The sequence below is a fragment of the Notolepis coatsorum genome, assembly GCF_963971535.1.
Source record: "Notolepis coatsorum genome assembly, chromosome: 2".
Taxonomy (NCBI): domain Eukaryota; kingdom Metazoa; phylum Chordata; class Actinopteri; order Aulopiformes; family Paralepididae; genus Notolepis; species Notolepis coatsorum.
Window position 1 is genome coordinate 93,107,666 of NC_140166.1, and position 20,820 is coordinate 93,128,485.

General features: G+C 42.9%; 1 protein-coding gene across 1 annotated transcript in view; it reads right to left on the minus strand.

The window, feature by feature from the left end:
- Positions 1-778: 778 nt before the first annotated feature.
- LOC311223466 (protein diaphanous homolog 3-like) overlaps positions 779-20,820 on the minus strand; it is a gene marked incomplete at its 3' end in the record, with an annotated part of 594,292 nt that continues 574,250 nt past the window's right edge. Inside the window, exons 24-25 of the mRNA XM_084308253.1 lie at positions 1,118-1,281; positions 779-787 (exon numbers count right to left, since the gene is read on the minus strand). Of these exons, the coding sequence (XP_084164379.1) occupies positions 779-787; positions 1,118-1,281 (173 nt within the window). The remainder of the gene's footprint in view (positions 788-1,117; positions 1,282-20,820) is intronic.

Here is a 20,820-nt window from a genome sequence, read left to right on the forward strand (position 1 = left end):
CTACTAGTGATCAATCAATCAATAGATTCAAGAAAAACACAACACATCAATACAATGACAACATGTCACTAAATTAAAGAAAATATATACACGTGTTGATCTGATGAAGACCAGCTTGGTTTTTAAAACTATGTAGCGGTGCCACAATAACAGCGTTTAAATATATGTTCCTTCCTGCTATACTCTGTGCCCCTGGGATCCCATCTTGTTTCTATCATTTTCTTTGTTGGACTGTACATCAGCTGCAGTATAATCTTCAAATTAGTTACTAAACACAGCATTCCATCGTAGCGTCTCATTCAATAAACGCTAATTATCGTTAATTATTACATGGCGTTTTCACATTCGCCGAAATGCTTGCTTGTGATTGGTCAATAGCGCTTGTCAGAGGTCCTTTATTACTCGATAACGGACATCTGCCGAACAATAATGACCGCTGTGCGCAGCTGTAGCAATCAAGCCCAGTCATCAGTGCAATCAGACCACAGACCTGCCGGCTGCCGCCCCGGCGATGACAGCGGGAGCGACAGAACAGAACTGCGTCTGCATTTGATCTCGTCTTGTCGATGGTGTACAATGAATTAGGTATATTGTTAGTAAGTTAGCCATGTAATAAGCGGGATAATGTATAGCCTATACTCGGTCATTGTCGCAAAATAATTGACCTTCACTGACGTTTAAAACACCTCGGCGAGGCGCTTCGGTAGTTTTGTGGGACTGTGTTTACTAAAAAAGAGCAATTCATGAATTTTTCCAACTGAGACTCATTGGCCTTGCCTCATGTTATCTGAAATTAAGAGAACACAAATGCGCACCCCCCTATACACCTCCCAAAAGTAGGTGGACACTAGTAAATGTGATACTTTTTTTCTTTTTCTTTTTACAAAAACATTCACTTTTTTTACATAAAAAAAAATAGCACTTTTATTCACAAATGTGATCTAGCAGAACTAAAAATGGCAAATATGAACCATATATTAGTCTGTATTGCTTGTAATTGAGACAGTTAACATCTGTTAAGTATTTTTACATTATTTATATGGCTATACTGTTTTAAAGCCAACACACATTGGGCGAGTAACAAAAAACGCAAACACCACACAAGGGTGATACTCACGATGAACATGGTGCGGAAGTTACTGAGGTCGGTGAACAGCTCCTCCACCGAGGTCTTCTTGGGGTCGATGGCGAAGTACTCCACCATGTTGCAGTACAGCGTCTCCATGTTGCCGTGCATGATCACCAGCTTCCCATACTGCACCCTGGCACACTGAGCGAAGCTGTGAGGCCCAGGTCAAGGTCAACACGGGTTTCAACACAGACAACAGTATGTTCTTGAGCTGGATGAATGTGAACAACTCGAGTTGTGCTTCAGGAAGGGAACTCTTTCGCCAAGCTTGGGAGATAAGGCACAATACTTTGTTTAAAACAGAGCTGTGATCTGTATTTATGTAATCCACATTAAGATAATGTAATGTGTGATGTAATAATGGAACACTGCAATGGTATTTGTGGTGTCTTATAAACCCATGAGGGTTGGGCACTTTGTGTGCATGACAAACCTAATCAATCAATCAATCAAAAAAAAAACGCACACACACAGGGATAACCGATGTCTGTGTGTTTCTCTTGAAGGCTCTGTGACCCTTTAAACACAGACTGGAAACAATCCAGTGTGACAGACGGACGTGGTGTTGTGATGTGCTGCAGTGACAGAGGAGGTACAGTGTGTTGGTGTGCGGGGCGCAGATATACTGTTTACACTTGTAGAAGTGTTAGTCTGAGGGCCTGGTGGGGCTCCAGTGGGTGGAGTTAATGATGTTCTGTGCAGAGACCCCCCCCCCCCCTTGCATGTTGCAGCATCTGCGCCTCACATATGGCTGCTGGTGAAGTGTGTGTGTGTGTGTGTGTGTGTGTGTCTGAGATGTTCTCAACCTTTAATACCGTGCACAAAAAAGCACAGTCTCAATTAAAAAGCAAAACAAAACCGCTCACCTCGTTGAGATCAATACTTAACCTTAACCGACCTCAAGTCACCCATGAATGTCAATCCTTTTAATGACTGGACCACACATAAAATACATTAAACTCTGCCGCTCCCCCCCCCCCCCCCCCCCACACACACACACACACACACACACACACACAGGTGAGTACACCTTTGAAGAAGATGAAAGCCTGGTGCCAACAATAGAGAGAATAGGTTACTGGGAAAAGGATGATAAAGAGAATAGCTGGACAAAGTCAAAGCCAATACTTAATTTCTACAGGGGCACGGCAACCACTGCCACTGTGTGTCTGTTGCAGCCATAACGCCTACAGTCCTGATCCCATTTTGATGAAACTTCACACATGATGACAGCGGGCAGAGGACCCCGATTCTCGAATATCTTTCAAATCACTCAACGTATTTGATTAGAACTAATTTCCACCGTTGTCCGTTGATATCAATATTGAGGTGGGGGACAGCAGCCCTTGCATGGTGTAGGCATCTCTCTCTGTATGTTTTCTGGTACATCTTTGGTACCATTACAGTGTTTGGTTCAGGTCCTACCTGGAAAACAGAACCTTCTCAGTGAACCTAACAAACTGCTCCTCCCAGAAAGCAAACCTCACCCACAGAGTCCCACATGGTTCGATCATGGCTCCCATTCTCTTCAACCTCTACATGCTCCCCCTCAGTCAGATCATCACTCGACACAACATCTCATTCCACTGCTATGCCGATGATACACAGATCTACCTAACACTCACCACAGATGACCCCTCTGGATTAACCCGACTAAAAGACAGTCTGGGAGATATCAAAGAGTGGATGTCACAAAACTTCATGCAGTTAAATGAGAGCAAAACTGAAATTATTCTGTTTGGCACACCCACCTCTGTCACCCAGATCACCAACAACATGGGCACTCTGTCCACCCTGATAAAACCCCAGGTCAAAAACCTGTGGGTCTTTTTTGACTCTGAGCTGAAACTGAAAGACAAGTGCGAGCAGTGACTCAGTCCTGCTTCCTCCAGCTGCGCACCATTGCAAAAATAAAAACATTCCTCTCCCCCAGCGACCTTCAAAGGGTCATCCTCACCCTCATATTCTCAAGACTGGACTACTGCAACGCCCTCTACTCTGGTGTCGCAGACAATACATAAACCGCCTCCAACTCGTCCAGAACGCAGCCGCCAGGCTCGTGACGGGCACCAAGATGAGGGACCACATCTCCCCAGTCCTTGTATCCCTACACTGGCTCCCGGTAAAACAGCAAATACATTTCAAAATCCTCATGTTCACATACAAAGCCATGAACGGTCTCGCCCCAGCCTACATAAAATAACTCCTGGTCCTGGGGCGGCTGGGTGGCGCAGCGGACAATGCGCTCGTCACCAACGCAAGAGACACTGGTATCGAATCCAGCTGTCAGCGTTGCTTCCGGCTTGGCCGGCCGTCAGCGGGGGGGAAGCCGGTGGGTGGGTCTGGGTCGTTGTGGACAGCGACTCCTACAGTTCGGTCCGGGCTCCTGCACAGCGAAGGGAAGGATCTAAGAGAGGTAGTGTGACCTTCCACACGTTACACTCTCTCAGTGAGCGTCTGCGCTGCCAGGTGAAAAGAAGCGGTGGGCTGGCTACACATGTGTCTGAGAAAGCATGTGATAGTCTCCGCGATCCCAGGCCGACGGTAGGGGGTAGAGTGCGCAACGACCATGAATGTGATTGGGATTTGGCATAACGACTAACATTGGGAGGGAAGAAAAACGGAAAAAGAAGGGGGGGAAATATAATAATAAAATAATAAAAAATAAAAAAAAATAACTCCTGGTCCAATCAACCAACTCCAGATCCCTCCGTTCAAACAACCAAATCTGCCTAAAAGTCCCCCACACACGACTGGTGACAAAGGGAAACCAGGCTTTCGCAGCCGCAGCACCGACCCTCTGGAACAAGCTCCCACTCAACCTGAAATCTGCAAGCACCCTACGGACCTTTAAGGCCATGCTCAAAACCCACCTATTCGCCATAAACAATCCATGAGCTAGTTTTTTTTTATTGTTGTATGTGTGGTGTATTATGTCTGTCTGTTCTCTATCTGATTGGTTGGACTGCCTGTATTTTTTCTGTTTTTCGTTTTGTTCCTGTCTTTTTTTGTTTATTTTCTCTTTCTCTCCCGGGATGCGCCCCGGGCCGATGTAACTATTGGCTGAGGGGCGCAATATAAATAAATGTATCATATCATATCATCAATATGGTGACAGTGCAAAGCTGAGTGTGTCTGGTCCACCAGCATAGTAGAGTAGCAGTATGCACTAGGGATGGGCATGAGTAATACATCATTCAAATACACCTCCAAAGCTCGCCGCCTCAAAACCGACCGGTTCCCCCTTGCCCCCCCCCCCCCAATCCAACCCGATTGATGTCTGTTCCTGTCGCTCTGTCTTTTTGTGTTACCTCATCCTGTTTTCCCCCTGTTTCCCCCATGGTCACATATTAATTTTTTTGTTTCTTTGTTTTTACTATAACTACTGTCAGCAACTTCGGGTCATTGAGAAGCGCTATCTAAATAAAATTAATTATTATTATTACTATTATTTATTCCAACACTATCCGTTTAAAATGAACATTTGATGGTGCTCGATTATTATTTTCTTATCACTAAAAAGTGCTTGTTTATGCCACTGAAACAGAGATCTCGCTCTGAAATCCTGTGAGGCATGAGTTGTTGCAGGAAGACAACACTGGTCAGCTGTGGAGCATTGTTGCATTGGAAGCTAGCTTAGCATTATGTAAACGATAAAAACAGTGGTTCTTGTGTATGCATTTCCAAATTGTGCCAACACCATGTCACACACTTTGTGTAGTGTTCATAGACTAGTATTACTGTAACAGTAACTGACTGTTTTGACTGACGATACACATTAAGCATCTGGTATATTGCTGTGCATTGTGCATATGAGCTGGATAACCTAGAGGTGGAGGAAAAAGCTAGAAGCCATCCTGGAGAACCCCTCTCACCCCATCTACGAGGATGAAGAGCATGTTCAGCCTAAGACTCATCCTCCCCGACACACCACAAACCGCCTGGGCCGGTCCTTTATACCGGCAGCCATCAGGCTCTACAACAAAGGGCTCGGGAGGCCGGATTGGCCGGTTCTGCTGCCAGAGCTATCACTGTCACAACTCGGGACTTGAGAACTAGAGACTCACATCACCGTACAGACTATCTTGTTTCTTTGCACTAGACTAGAGACTCATATCACTGGACTCTAACCACTGGACTATCTTGTGTTCATACTTTTTATATTATTACCGTAAATCCTCTAATAGTGGAGGGTACTCGAATAAAGGACGGGCCTCTTATATAAGCCGGGGGTTTGATACATGCAGACAAATACAGGCCGGCTTCCAATACAAGGTCGCAAAATAAAGTTTTTATTTTATTTTTCATGCCGTGGTATAGAATGAGATAAACTCTTGCCAATGCTAATTAAGTGCTGCCTCCTACTACACTGACTACATTAATGTTTCCCTCTCGTTGGCGTTAGCTTTAGCATTAACGTTAGCTAACGTTGTCATGTCTAGATATGTGGTGTTGGCTGGATGACGCTGGCTTCGTTTGCAAACGTTAACGTTCGCTATCTATATGGCCTTGGCAGGCAGGGCTGGCGTTGTCCAGTTTGCATTACAGATCATGATGGCTATGATAGCGTTAGCTAAAGATACTGCATGTTACTGTATCAATGCAACTCGATTCGACTGAGGTCGAGAAAGTACCACACACACAATCGTCCCCGGACCCCACAGCCTATAGACAGTTCCAACTTCAGTGTGTGAATTACGTTAATCCACCACAGTTTCACCCTGACAAAGCAAATACTCATGTGATCTGTATATGTTTATGTCTAAATAAAATCAATCAATCAATCACAATTACAATTGGCCAGTTTGTGAAATTAAGGCCTGCCTCTTATATAAGCCTCTCTCTAATACAGGCCTGGTGCTCTTTGCAGCTGAGTTAAATACAAGACCCGTCCTATATTTGAGGATTTATGGTATACTGTATTTGTATCTATACCTTAAGTGTATCTATAGTGTATATATACTGGACTGTATAGGACTATGAAGCTATGCATCCCCCACCCTGTATCCCCCCCCCCCCCCATGCTGCTTTGACACCCGAATTTCCCGAAGAGGATCAATAAAGGATTATCTTATCTTATGTCCGCAGAGCAATTGAGGAAGAGGGGCCATCCCAAACATTGCATTTTAGTCAGATGAAATCCAGCGTGTGGATAATCTTTGTCCTCTAAGTCTGATCCACCAGGTCACCAATCTGACCTGCTGAGTCATGTGACTGAGTTGCCCTTCGACCTGCAGCGGTAGAAGCTCGCCTGACTAAACAAAAACCACTGGATGCCATTTTGCCAAATCAGCATGGCTGTGAGCCTGACTCTTTAACCTGTTACATAGCTTGCTTGGGCATGGGTTGAATTATATATATATATATATATATATATATATATATATATATATATATATATATATATATATATATATATATATATATATATATATATATATATATATATATATGAGTATAAATAATATAAAAGTTGAATGCTGTTGTATCTTTAACATGGGTCTCCATCAATAGGCTTAAGGAGAATTGTCTTTGTGATGTGTGTCCCTTTGTTGTTTTTCTCATGCTGTATGTATTCCTTTCATGTAGTTCCAGCATCATATGATGTGATGTGTCTTTATTTATTCAACATGTTACCATGTTCTATTATATGGTGTGTTAACTAGGGTGGTGTTCCCCTTTAATATTGTAATGCCTTTATCTTATTGTGTCTTGGGGTGAATGCTTTTACTGTGGTCATTTTGGCATTAGATTGTCTTCACTTTTTGCATTGAAGTGGCTTCAAACCACAGTTTGTTGTTATTGCGGGGGTTTTGGGAGCTCGTAATGTCCCTGCAGCTTGTGAGTAGATATCTAGAGTCAGCATGGAGTGCTTCAGTAGATATCTAGAGTCAGCATGAAGTGCTTCAGTAGATATCTAGAGTCAGCATGAAGTGCTTCAGTAGATATCTAGAGTCAGCATGTAGTGCTTCAGTAGATATCTAGAGTCAGCATGGAGTGCTTCAGTAGATATCTAGAGTCAGCATGTAGTGCTTCAGTAGATATCTAGAGTCAGCATGTAGTGCTTCAGTAGATATCTAGAGTCAGCATAGAGTGCTTCAGTAGATATCTAGAGTCAGCATGGAGTGCTTCAGTATATATCTAGAGTCAGCATGGAGTGTTTCAGTAGATATCTAGAGTCAGCATGGAGTGCTTCAGTATATATCTAGAGTCAGCATGGAGTGCTTCAGTATATATCTAGAGTCAGCATGGAATGTTTCAGTAGATATCTAGAGTCAGCATGGAGTGCTTCAGTAGATATCTAGAGTCAGCATGGAGTGCTTCAGTAGATATCTAGAGTCAGCATGGGGTGCTTCAGTATATATCTAGAGTCAGCATGGAGTGTTTCAGTAGATACCTAGAGACTTGATTGATTGATTGATTGCTTGAAAACTTTATTAACAGATTGCAGAATGGGTACAATACAGTACAGCTCAATACACACAATTGTTAAGGGGATGCAGACCAGAGAAAGACTTTCGTCTTGTTTACATCAGGGTCCCCCATTTTCAATTCATCAGGACATATATGACATACATGACATACAGATAGTCAGTACTGCTACATCTATACATTTATGACATACCAGATTTGCAAATACAGTACTGTTTGTGATACAGAAGGAGTCAAGAAAAGGGAGTATATACATTTGACGTAGAAACTGTACATTGGAGGAGGTTGGGTGGGGGGGGGTTGGGTACATTGGGATATTGACAACCATACTGGGTAATTTACATTGGAGGTGGTTGGGGGGGGGGGGGGGGGGGCACACTGTATAAACAAGTAAAACTGTACATTGAGGGGGGGGGGGAGGAGACACTGTACAAACAAACAAAATTGTACATTGGACTATTGACAAAACCATACTAGGTAAATGACTGTGCATTGGAGGGGGTTGGGTTAGGATATTTACAGGGGCCAGTGTTGAATTGCAGTCAGCATGGAGTGCTTCAGTAGACATCTAGAGTCAGCATGGAGTGCTTCAGTAGATATCTAGAGTCAGCATGGAGTGCTTCAGTAGATATCCTTAGTCTGGGAGAACTAATAGTTCCTTAGACATCCTTAGTCTAAGTCTAAGTTCACAGAGAGAGCAAAGTGCATAATAGTAAAAGACAGTAGTGAGGTTAGAAGTTGTTTTTATTCCACCTTCTTATGTAAATAATATAATTTGACCCCAACTGTAATAATAAAAAGTAGGGATGCACCGATCCGATATTGGTATCGGCCGCCGATATCAGTAAAATAGCTGGATCGGGTATCGGTAAATAAAATATATATATCGGATTTTTCTTTTTTATAATAAATAAAATAATAAATAACCATTCAGTACATTTATATCTATGTGTTAATTTGTTACATTTAGTTTCACTAAGTTAGGAATGTTTTAAGTCAAGCATGATGTTGCCTTGCACAAAATAATGATCCCAGTCTCTTCCACACAGTGACAGTGAGGCACAGTTTATTAATTGAATGAACAAAGTTTATTTTCTGTCTTTGTTTACAACAAATCAAAAACACACTTGTGATCCTTTACAATTCCAAAAAAAAAAAAAAAAAAACGCCAACGTGAAGTTATAAAATTGAACCCCTGAACCAAACGCTCTACTTGTGAGTATCATTTCTTCTTGCAAGCAGTAGCAACACTATGGTACTGCAAAATGTAAATGTAAATATCTGCACTATATTGAATTTATATTGAATTGTCTCTATTGATTTGCATCACATTGCATTGAGGCCTGAAATTGAGCGCATCACTGTGAAGGAAGGGTGTGCTGCATTTACAGCACAAGATACAAATTTGTGAGAGCAACACGACATGCAGCACAATAATAATTTTATCTCCATCATGATCGGGGGAAGCCACAATCTTAACTGAAATTTAAACTGGATTTATCACCCCCGCCCTAACATATAGACAAATAGCTAAAGCCTTTCGATCCCTCTAACCAACTCGGCTGATCTCATAATTGTTGTGAGGAAGGAGCTGAAACAAGCAACCTTCACACTTGACACCGAGTCCCTCAATGTGACGAAACACTCATCACACATGAGATCAGAGGCAAAACGAGGTGTGTGTATGTGTGTCTGTGTGTGTGCGTGCGTGGCGCGGTGGAACAGGTGTGTGTGTGCCGCCTCTCTGGCCCCTGGCGCACCCCTACGTTACAGCCCAATTGATGGGCCTATTTTCCCTCTGGCCCCGGCTGAATCTGGAACAGTGCTGGGGGCTCGCGGCTGCCTCTCCACCGCTGGGTAAATGCTGTTCAATAGGTGCTGCTCCCTGATTGACTTGTCAGCCTTTCGGTCACAGCCTGTGCCCTGGGGGAGAGCGAGAGGCAGAGCAGGGGACACGGGAGGAGAGAGCCGTGGCAGACGGGCACGGTGGGATGGAAAGTATCTCCTCCCACCGAGACCACCTCGCTCCGGCGTGCTCTCTTAACGGCTATTATCAACCGTAACTACATTCTGGCTCTTCATCTTTTCTTCTCTTTCTTCGCCTTCATCATCTCACATTTCAGCTTTGGCGTTTCCTCTCCTCGACTTCATCTCTTTGATTCTCCTCTCTTTTCTCTCCTGCCCTTTTCGCTCCTCCCTGACGGCTCTATGATCTAACCTCACGCCGAGACACATTCAGATGTCGCCGAGACACATTCAGATGTGTTATAATGCCGCAATAAGCCAGCAGTTGATGGCGTATCTCAGTGCTGTAGGAGCTTAATTTGTCTCTCCGATATTTTTTTTTAATAAAAAACATTAACTGATGTAAATAATTGACGTGGATCATAAAGTATGGCGGCGTCAGGTGGTGGAGAGGACATGTTGGGTGGTTCTACTCGCGGTGTATATCTCTGGAAAAGGGCAACCGGTCTGGTCTTGGGCGTAGCCAGCAACCGGCTCTGGTTCCCCGGGGGCCTGACACACATCAACAGCCCCAGGGCTGCTGGTCAGAACTGCGTGAGGAAGGACAGGTCGGAGGTGCATTATTGAAAACACACACACACCGGGTCTGTCAACCTCAGTGGAGCGTGAATAATTAACACTGCTGCCAGCCACGGACCCGGGAAGCAGGAAGGCATGGACCTGGACAGACAGAGATGATGTAGGAAGAGAATGCATGTGTGTGTGTGTGTGTGTGTGTGTGTGTGTGTGTGTGTGTGTGTGTGTGTGTGTGTGTGTGTGTGTGTGTGTGTGTGTGTGTGTGTGTGTGTGTGTGTGTGTGTGTGTGTGTGTGTGTGTGTGCTAGAGCCACTCCCACCAGCAACAGGTCCAATGTGTCTCACATGCTTTGCATCTGCACCATCCCTGTACGCAGTGGTGCAGTGCTGGTATAACAGCGTTATACCTCGGTCACTGAGGCTGAAGTACGCGCAATCGCTTTTTACATGGCATTATCCAACCGGACTCCCGGAGAAGCATGCAGCTGCAGAGCCAGCAGCGCTCTCTGGGCCGCGCGCTGACGGCCGCGCTGTGAGGCAATAGTATCCAGCTGCAGGACGAGAGCAACCAAAAAAAACTGTGCATGCGCGCGCACGCACGCACGCGCGTGGAGCGTTTGACCTACTGTCAATTTGCCACTGCACCACTGCCTGTACGTACTGTAAGTCATGGTAAAATCCTGGAGCAGCTCATTATGGAGCAGTCCTCTGGACTAGTTAAAACAGTTCAACTGATCCTGGAGCAGCTCGTAGCGGAGCAGTCCTCTGGACTAGTTAAAACAGTTCAACTGATCCTGGAGCAGCTCGTAGCGGAGCAGTCCTCTGGACCAGTTAAAACAGTTCAACTGATCCTGGAGCAGCTCATTATGGAGCAGTCCTCTGTACTAGTTAAAACAGTTCAACTGATCCTGGAGCAGCTCGTAGCGGAGCAGTCCTCTGGACTAGTTAAAACAGTTCAACTGATCCTGGAGCAGCTCATTATGGAGCAGTCCTCTGGACTAGTTAAAACAGTTCAACTGACTCTGGAGCAGCTCATTATGGAGCCGTCCTCTGGACTAGTTAAAACTCTGATTCCGTTGAATAACCCGGTGCATGTGGTTTGTATGGACCAATGATTTTAAGTGTTATTAGCTAAATATGAGCTTATAAAAATCTCTGCGCATTGCACTGGAAAAAGGGCGGTTTAGACGCAAGGACAGGAAAGCCGTCATGAAATCGTTGTAATCCTAAGGAAGAGGAGACCCATGGCTTTCGATAGACGTTTACATTTAATAAAACTACACTACCCAGCTCACACCAACCATTTTTCTCTTACAAATATTGAAAATTGTGTTTATATCTCACGTGTTGAACAAACCTCAACGCTGTTGCCATAGAATACAACATAATATTGTTTCTTTACCTTTCTGTGAACGTCTAGGAAAAATCTGGGTCACAATCCGATAAAAAATGGCAGAGCTATGGTGGACATTATACAAACGTAACTATACTTAGTACAGTAGATTTCATTCACAGTCTTTGCTGCCCTGTAACAGGCGCCTGGCGGTACTAAATCCAGATTTAACTCCAATTCCACTCCATTGTAAAGAGGAGATTTGGGCTGATCCATAGATGTATGACTTGGCCATAATAAGGTAATTTATACGCCTGATATTCTATATTCATATTTCAAATTGCATGTGTCCGGATGGTAAAAATCAGTAGGCCTACTGTATCTACAAATGGTCAATGTTAGCATGCCGTTATTCACCGTCAAAGATGGAAAAAAAACCTACTACTAATAATAATTTATATTCTCCTTTAGTTCGTTACAATTTACTCACGCATAGTAGCAGACACAATATTTCTGACACTGGGAATACATTCCCGAGGTCCCTAGATACCAGGAACATGCAAATGGACCTTGTAGAAGTGGAGCAATCTTCCATTTACTTGGTTATGTACTTTTAGGCACATTTTCTGAAAATATGGCTAGGGCTTATGATAAACATTCAAACTGTGATACTATGGAAAAAAACTAAAACCCCAAAATGTTCTCACAATCTAACTTCCCGACATGAGCCGCTTGCTGCTGGGCCTGGTCACATATCTGCATTGGTTGTCATGGTAACAACACATGGCATGGCCACATTGCTGTTGCCGTCTTTGATCTCCAAACTATTGGCATATTTCAACTTCATGACTCAGAAGTCATTTTACTTTTCATCAGTGCTTTAATATGAAGTCTTATTGCTTTTTGGCTCGGGGCAAAAACAACAACAACAACAACAACAAACAACCTCACAGCTGATGAAATACTTATGTCACAAAATGTAACAACGTGATATTGATCATGTTATTGCAATGGGTAACGGGAAGGAGAATAGTGTTCACACACCCTCTGTATCATTCTCTCTCACACACACGCACACGCACACACACACACACACACACACACACACACACACACACACACTTCACAATGAGCCACTCTCAAGCTCCACATTCTCTTAGATTTACAGAGGAAAGCAAACACTTGTGATGGGAGGGTCAATAAAAAGCAACAGTTGTGATTGGGTGGTCAAGAAATAGCCAGAAAATAAATATTTGTTTGACCGATCAAAGCATCAGTTGAGACTGGAGGGTTGTGGAAAGAGGGCAGGGCTTGGGACAGCAGAGTAAAGGTCAGCTCGGTACTCATTTCGTCAGTAAAATCTATTATACTACTTCCAGTGTGTTGACCCAATTATAGGCAGAACATTTCTATTTCTGAATGCAGTTCTCAAGAAAACTCCAGAGTATACGTTTTCTAATATCGTTTGCACTATAGTAGTGTTTGTTTGCACTATAATAGTGTGTGTACTATAGTAGTGTGTGTTTGTACTATAATAGTGTGTGTACTATAGTAGTGTTTGTTTGTACTATAATATTGTGTGTATTATAGTAGTGTTTGTTTGCACTATAATATTGTGTGTACTATAGTAGTGTTTGTTTGCACTATAATATTGTGTTTACTATAGTAGTGTTTGTTTGTACTATAATATTGTGTGTACTATAGTAGTGTTTGTTTGTACTATAATATTGTGTGAACTATAATATTGTTGTACTATAATATTGTTTGTTCTATAGTAGTGTTTGTTTGTTTGTACTATAATATTGTTTGTACTATAGTAATGTTTGTTTGTTTGTACTATACTGTTGTTTGTACTATAGTAGTGTCTGTTTGTACTATAATATTGTTGTACTATAATATTGTTTGTACTATAGTAGTGTTTGTTTGTTTGTACTATAATATTGTTGTACTATAATATTGTTTGTACTATAGTAGTGTTTGTTTGTTTGTACTATAATATTGTTTGTACTATAGTAGTGTTTGTTTGTTTGTACTATAATGTTGTTTGCACTATAGTAGTGTTTGTTTGTTTGTACTATAATATTGTTTGTACTATAGTAGTGTTTGTTTGTTTGCACTATAATGTTGTTTGTACTATAGTAGTGGTTGGTTGTACTATAATGTTGTTTGTACTATATTATTGTTTGTTTGTACTATAGTAGTGTTTGTTTGTACTATAATATCATTTGCACTATAGTAGTGTTTGTTTGTTTGTACTATAGTAGTGTTTGTACTATAATGGTGTGTTTACTATATTATTGTTTGTGTGTACTATATTAGTGTTTGTTTGTTTGTACTATAGTAGTGTTTGTACTATAATGTTGTTTGTACTATATTATTGTTTGTGTGTACTATAGTAGTGTTTGTTTGTACTATAATATCATTTGCACTATAGTAGTGTTTGTTTGTACTATAATATTGTGTGAACTATAATATTGTTTGCACTATAATATTGTTTGTACTATAGCAGTGTTTGGTTGTACTATAATGTTGTTTGTACTACATTATTGTTTGTTTGTACTAGGGATGCCCCGATCGATCGGCCACCGATCGTTATCGGCCGATACTCAGTATAAATATGCGATCGGCGATCGGTGATAATGCTTTATTTTCACAGATCGTCAAAACCGATTTAACTCGCTGTCGCTGAGTTCTGTCTCAACACCGGGTGGTGCGGCGTCTGCTCATCCCTCCAGCACGCATGTAAACACGGGTCTAGTAGTGGTCTACTCTAGTGGGACGGGACATGGGAGGACGGCGTCTCGTTAGCTTAGCTACCGTTACAAAATGACCCAGTCAACTATTCACTTTTAGTTTAATACATGATGAGGCATTGTCTAACCGAACGGTATCTAGCCGGCCAGCTACCGATAGCTCCTGACATAAACAAACGCTCCACAAAGTCTAGTAGAGTGTATGATACCTGTTAGCTGTTAGCTGTTAGCTGACGTTAGCGCAAGCTAGTTCACTGTTCAAAACTAAATGTCCCATTGAACTAAATATGTCACTGAGGCGTTGTATTAACGTTATATATCCGGCTAGCAGTAGCTACAGATAGCTCCTGATATCAATGTCTTATAACACTGATTCGATGCATATTCGAGCTGAGGGCTTGTGAATGTGATTTTTTTTTTAAACTTACATTTTTTATTAACAGTTATTTAGACAGACAGCACTTACAAAAAATAAATAATAAAAAATGAAGAGACTAGCATCACAATAAAAACAAAAAGAAAAAACAGTGCACATAAATATTTACATGGGTATCACATGGTTAGTTGTCTGGTTCCCCTACTGTTGTTTTCTAGGTATTTGATACAAAGGCTGATTGTGTATCTCCCTTAAACAGGCATAAACAGGTAATTCCTACTCAAAGACAATAAATGCTGACTAAGGTTTGTATGTGTGATCTGGGTCCAGAGACCCTCCTTTAGCTTCTTTCTTCCCTTCTCCTTCGTCCTTTTTTTTTTTTTTTTTTTCTCTTGTTTATTAACTTTCACTTTGCCTTTTGGTTCACCCATACACAAACCACATCACCCCTGAATATTTAATATCACACCGTTAAACAGACATAAATAATAAGGTATAAAAGCATTCAGCAATTGTAATATCCCAAAAACAAATTAGAAAATATTAACTAAAGTACAGGTGTGTGATATGGGTTCATAGACCCTGCTTGAACATCTTTCCTCCTTTACCCTTCGCTCTCTTGTGTTGCATTTGGTTCTACCTCTGTGATGTCGTTCTCGTTCCTTTTATAATCCTCCCACTTTCCCCATCTTTCCCCAAATTTCTCTTCCTGTAACCTCAGCATGTGTGTTATCCTTTCCATATCCTGTATTTCTTCCACTATTCCTACCCATTTTGCTATTGTCGGTGGGTCTTCCTTGTACCACAGTCTCGTTATTGCTTTTCTGGCCGCTATCAACATTATCTTTATTAAATATTTGTCCCCCCCTTGTATTCCCTCGTGTGTCAGGTCTCCTAAGTAAAGCACCAGTCCTGTTTGTGGTAGCCCGTATCCTAATATTCTGATCATTGCTTCCCCTATCTCCTCCCAATACCCCTTCAGCTTCTGACATCCCCAGAATATGTGCGTGTGATTTGCCCCCTCCTTCCCACACATCGTCCAGCATGCTTTTTGTGTTGGTGCATATTTTCCCTTCAGCTCTGGGGTTATAAAGAATCTGATTATGTTTTTCCATCCAAATTCTTTCCATATTCTCGATCCTGTTGTTGAATGTTGTACCTCACATATGTTCCCCCATTCCTTCCCTGTTATTCCTATCTCTAGTTCTCTCTCCCATTTCTCCCTTATATAATCGGTCGTGTGTCCCTTGCTGGTCATTATAGCCCGGTATATTGCTGATATTACTCTTCCTTGCCCCCCTTCGTATGCCCATACTATCATCTTTATTATTCCATTCTGTTCCTCGTATTTGGCCCCCCTTATTTCTTTGTTGTAGTAGTCTCTAACCTGTAGATATCTGAAGTGGTCCCTGTTTTCTAGTCCAAATTTCTCCTTTAATTTGTGTAGTGTCTGCATTTCTCCCTTCTCTATCATTTTGCATATTGCTGTTGCCCCCCCCCCCCTCTCCCACCTTCTGAATCCATGGTCTAACCTCCCTGGTTTGAATCTCTTGTCATGTGCTACCCATCTCAGGACCCCTGACTGCTTCTCCAATTTGTGTGTTTTTACTACTCTGTTCCATATGGTCAAGGTGCATTTGGTGATTGGATCTAATAGTCCCTCTTTTTCTTTAAATAGTTCCCTATCCCCCACCAGAGCTTGTACCTTGTATCCCTCCCCTTCTTTTTCAATGTCTTTCCATCTTGCCTCATATCTGTCGTTACACCAGCACGTCACTGCTCTCAGTTGTGCTGCATAGTTATAATCTTGTAGGCTGGGTACTGCCATCCCTCCCTCTTCCTTTGGTAGTTGTAGTGTTTTATATCTGACCCGTGGTCTTCTCCCCGCCCATATGAACCTCGATATCAGTCTGTCCCACTCCCTGAATTGATTCTGTGGTATTTGTATCGGTAGTGACTGGAATAGGTACAGTAACCTTGATAGTATGTTCATTTTAATGACCTCTATTCTTGAATTGAAGTCCAAGGGCATTACTGTCCATCTCTCTAGGTCTCTCTTGATGTTCTGATTTATCTGTGTATAATTCGCCTCAAACAGTTTCTCCACCCCTCTCGTGATGTTCACCCCTAAGTATTTAATCTTGTCCATGTCCCATCTTATCCCGTACTGTTCTCTAATTTCCATCGTTGGAGAATAGTTCCATGCTAAGGTCTGTGTCTTTGTCACGTTTAGTTTGTATCCTGAGTAGTGGCCATATTCCTTCAGTAGATCCATCAGTGCCGGGAAGCTCTTTTCTGGTTGCCTCATGTATACTATCACGTCGTCTGCAAATAGGCCTAGTTTATATTCCGTTCCCTTTATCCTTACTCCCTTGATGTCCTCGGTCTGTCTGATCAGTTGTGCCAGTGGTTCTATGAAAACGGCGAAGAGCGTCGGTGAGAGACAACATCCCTGTCTGGTAGCCCTCTCTAATCTGATTCTATCCGTCAAGCTGCCATTCACCTTAACCCTCGCTGTCGGTTCTTGATATAGCGCCTTGATCATCTTCATCGCCCTCCCGTTCAGTCCGAACCTCATCAATGTTTTATATAAAAATGTCCAGCTCACACTGTCGAACGCTTTTTTTTCTGCATCTAGGCTAATCAGTACCGCGCTACCCCCTTGTTTTTGTATCTCCTCTACTATGTGTAATGTCTTTCTCACGTTGTCCTGTGTCTGTCTCCCTTTAATAAATCCAGTTTGGTCTTCATCTATAATGTCTGGCATAAACGTCTCAAATCTTTTTGATATTATCGATGTATACATCTTGTAATCTACGTTGAGTATGGACACAGGTCTGAAACTACTACATAATTCCCTATCCTTCCCTTCCTTCGGTATCGTGGTGATTATGGCTTCCTTCCACGAGGGGGGCATTTTCCCCTCTTCCATCGTGTGTCTGAACACCGCCCCTAACATGGGTGCTAATTCAGTTCTAAATGTCTTGTAGAATTCCGATGGGAATCCGTCGCTCCCCGGAGACTTGTTGTTTTTAGCTCTACTAATTGCATCTTCCAGTTCTTGTTCCGTAATTATTTTATTTAATTCTTCATTCTGTTCTTTCCCTATCGATGGTAACTCTAGCTTCTCCAGATATGTTTCTATTTCCTCTTCTCCCGCTGCTTTTGGCTGTGTGTATAATTTCTCATAGTATTCTCTAAATGTCCTCTCTATTTCAGCTGGGTCCCTCAATATTTCATTAGTCTTTGTATCCCTTATTGTGTGTATCGTGTTCAACTTCTGTTGCGTTCTAATTCTCCTAGCCAACAGTCTGGTCGCTTTTGGTCCCCCTTCATAGTACGTTTGTTTCATGAACCTCGCTTTCTTTTCTATTTCCGTCAATAATTCCCTATTTATCCTGGCCTTTACTTCTTTGATTTCTCCGAGCGTTTCCTGTTCTTTTGATATCTGGTGTCTCCCCTCTAGCTTCTTCAGCTTCCCTATCAGATTGTGATATGTCTCCGTTCTGGCCTTCTTCAGCATTGCTGTTTTTTCCATCAATTTCCCCCTTATCACTACCTTCAGTGTGTCCCATAGAATGTTCGGGTCTACCGCCCCGTTGTCATTTTCTTCCTTATATCTGGCTATCTCCTCCTTGATCTGACTCACCACCCCTTTGTTATTTAATATTCCTACATTTAGTCTCCAAATCGTGTTCCTCCGTCTCCCTTCTAGATCTACTGTCAGATATATGGCACTGTGATCCGATATGTCCGCCACTCCTATACTGCTCTCCCGTGCCCTGTAACTGTCCCCCGTCATCATCAAAAAGTAGTCTATTCTCGCATATGTCACGTGTGGGTGTGAGTAATGTGTGTATTCCCTGTCCATGGTGTGCATCTCCCTCCAAACGTCTGTAATTCCTATTTCCGTCATCTGAATATTCATATATCTACTGATGGGCGCCCGTCCTTTTCTAGTACTTGTGGTGTCTAGGTCGTGATTCAGTACTACGTTAAAATCTCCCGTACATATCAATATCCCTTCTAGTTCCATCACTATCATGTCAAAAATGGTCTCATATAAATCCCTCTCACTCTCTGGGGGTGCATAAACATTTACTAACGTAACCATTTGGCCCTCCATTTTCCCCTTCACCAGAACAAACCTTCCCTCCTTGTCTCTTACTTCCTTGATCAATTCAAATTTGACTGTATTTTTGATTAATGTGATTACTCATCTCCTCGGGTTTTGTTCAAAGGAACTATAGTATGCATTTTCATATCCAAATCTCTTCAGTTTCTCATGACCCTGTGCTCCCAAATGTGTCTCCTGCAGAAAAATCACTTCCATCTAACTTTTTTTACATTTCAACATCACTTTGCCCCTTTTTATCGCATTATTCATTCCATTAACGTTTAACGACATCATTTTTATACCTTTAACCCTTGTCATCTTTCTTCTTATTTCGTCTGTCAGTCCCCCCCATGTCACACTCATTCCCCCCTCCGGTTGGAGCCTCCGCTCTCTTCACCGAATACATATAATGATTAACATAAATAAAAAACATAAACTTTACATAAAGTGCTCCCAAGGCGTTCGGGGGGTCCCTGTGTCCCCCCCTGTCCCCTGCTGGTGGGTGAGGGGTAATTGCCCTCCTAGCGAGGGGCCCCCTCCTGACGGCTTGGGGGTTTGAAACCCTTGCCCCCAATCGCTCGTCATATTTGTCCAGCTTTCTTACTGTTTTTTTTTTTTGCTTTCGAGCTCCTGGTCAAAAGCGCTCCGTCCTTCCTTTTGATCAAAGACCCTCTTTTCTTGGTCCCTCTCAATGTGACTCATATGTTTCATTGTCCCTCCTTCCTCCCATATCCGTGTGCGGTGTCTCCCGTGTACCCCTTATTATTTTCTTTTCCTCTCCTCTATGTTCTATGTGATGTCCATTTATCCCCTTAATCCCTCCCAACTGTGTTACTCACAGCATGTGTCTATGTATCTGTTTCAGTATGTTCTGTGTCTCGCCTATCTAACCTAGTTATATTTCCATTTATTTCCTCCATCAGCTTGTGTATTATGTGTCTATGTATACGTTACGTTCATTTCTATATCCTGCCTCTACCTGGGAATGTGTGCTTATGCATATGTTATTTCAGTTTCTATACTTTGTCTCTATTTGAATAGTTTTTTCAATCTCTTGTGCGTGTACTCATCCGTTCGCCTCCTCCCGCCTCCTCTCCGTCTGGCCTCCTCATCCGTCTCCGTCCTCGCTCCGTCACATTTCACCTCCGCCTTCTCCTCTCTCCTCCCTCCGATTTCGGTCTCCCACTCTGATCCACCTACGTGCTCCCTCCAATCTCTGCTGCAGGCTCCGCGTCTGTTCCTCCCGCCTCCTTCCTTCTCCTTCCTCCGTCATCCTCATCCCTCGCCGTCTCATCTCTCGCTCCGCTTCTCGTGCCGTCGCGTACATCGCCGCCCCTTCCTCCCAGTGAATCCTTAGCGAGGTCATGGGTGACTGGAATCTCATTCCGTTTTCTTTCAGGGTTTTCTTCAGTCCCGCGTAGGACCTGCGTGTTATCGCTACCGCTGTCGAGTAGTCGTGATCAAATGATAGTCTTTTCCCTTCGATTTCAATCTTCTTGGTCCACGCGGTTCTGAGTACCAATTCCTTAACCTCGAATCTCAGAAAGTTAATAATCACCGCCCTCGGAGGTCTGTCCGGTTGTGGTCTCGGAGCCAACGCCCTGTGGGCCCTCTGTATCTCCATTTTTTCCAGTCCCGTTTCCTTCATTTGTTCTTTGATAAGCTTTTCCACATATAGGGTCACCGATTCCCCTTCGACTCCTTCTTTCAGTCCCCATATTCTGATGTTATTTCTCCGTGACGTCCCCTCCATGTCCGACATCTTTGTCTCCATCTGTTCTTGTTTCTGAATCACACATGTTAATACCTTGTGTATCTCCGTGTTCCATTCTTCCGCGTGTGCCGTTCTAGTCTGTAACTCGGTCACGTTTCTGTCCTGTTCCATCATCTTCTCCTCCACCCTTTTGATTTCTGTATTCATTTCACCTCTGAAGTCCTCCTGTTCCTTCCTCAATTCCTCCCGTAGCTTCCCAATATCATTCCTTATCGTGTCCGTGTTCAGTTTTATCGCCGCTGTTATGTTCTCCAGTATCCCGGCCTGCATGATCACGGCCCATCCTGGCATTCCCGTGTCTGCCCCAGCGGTACCTCCCCCTTCTTTCGCCTGGATTTTCTCGGCTTCGCTTCGGGGATTCTGTTT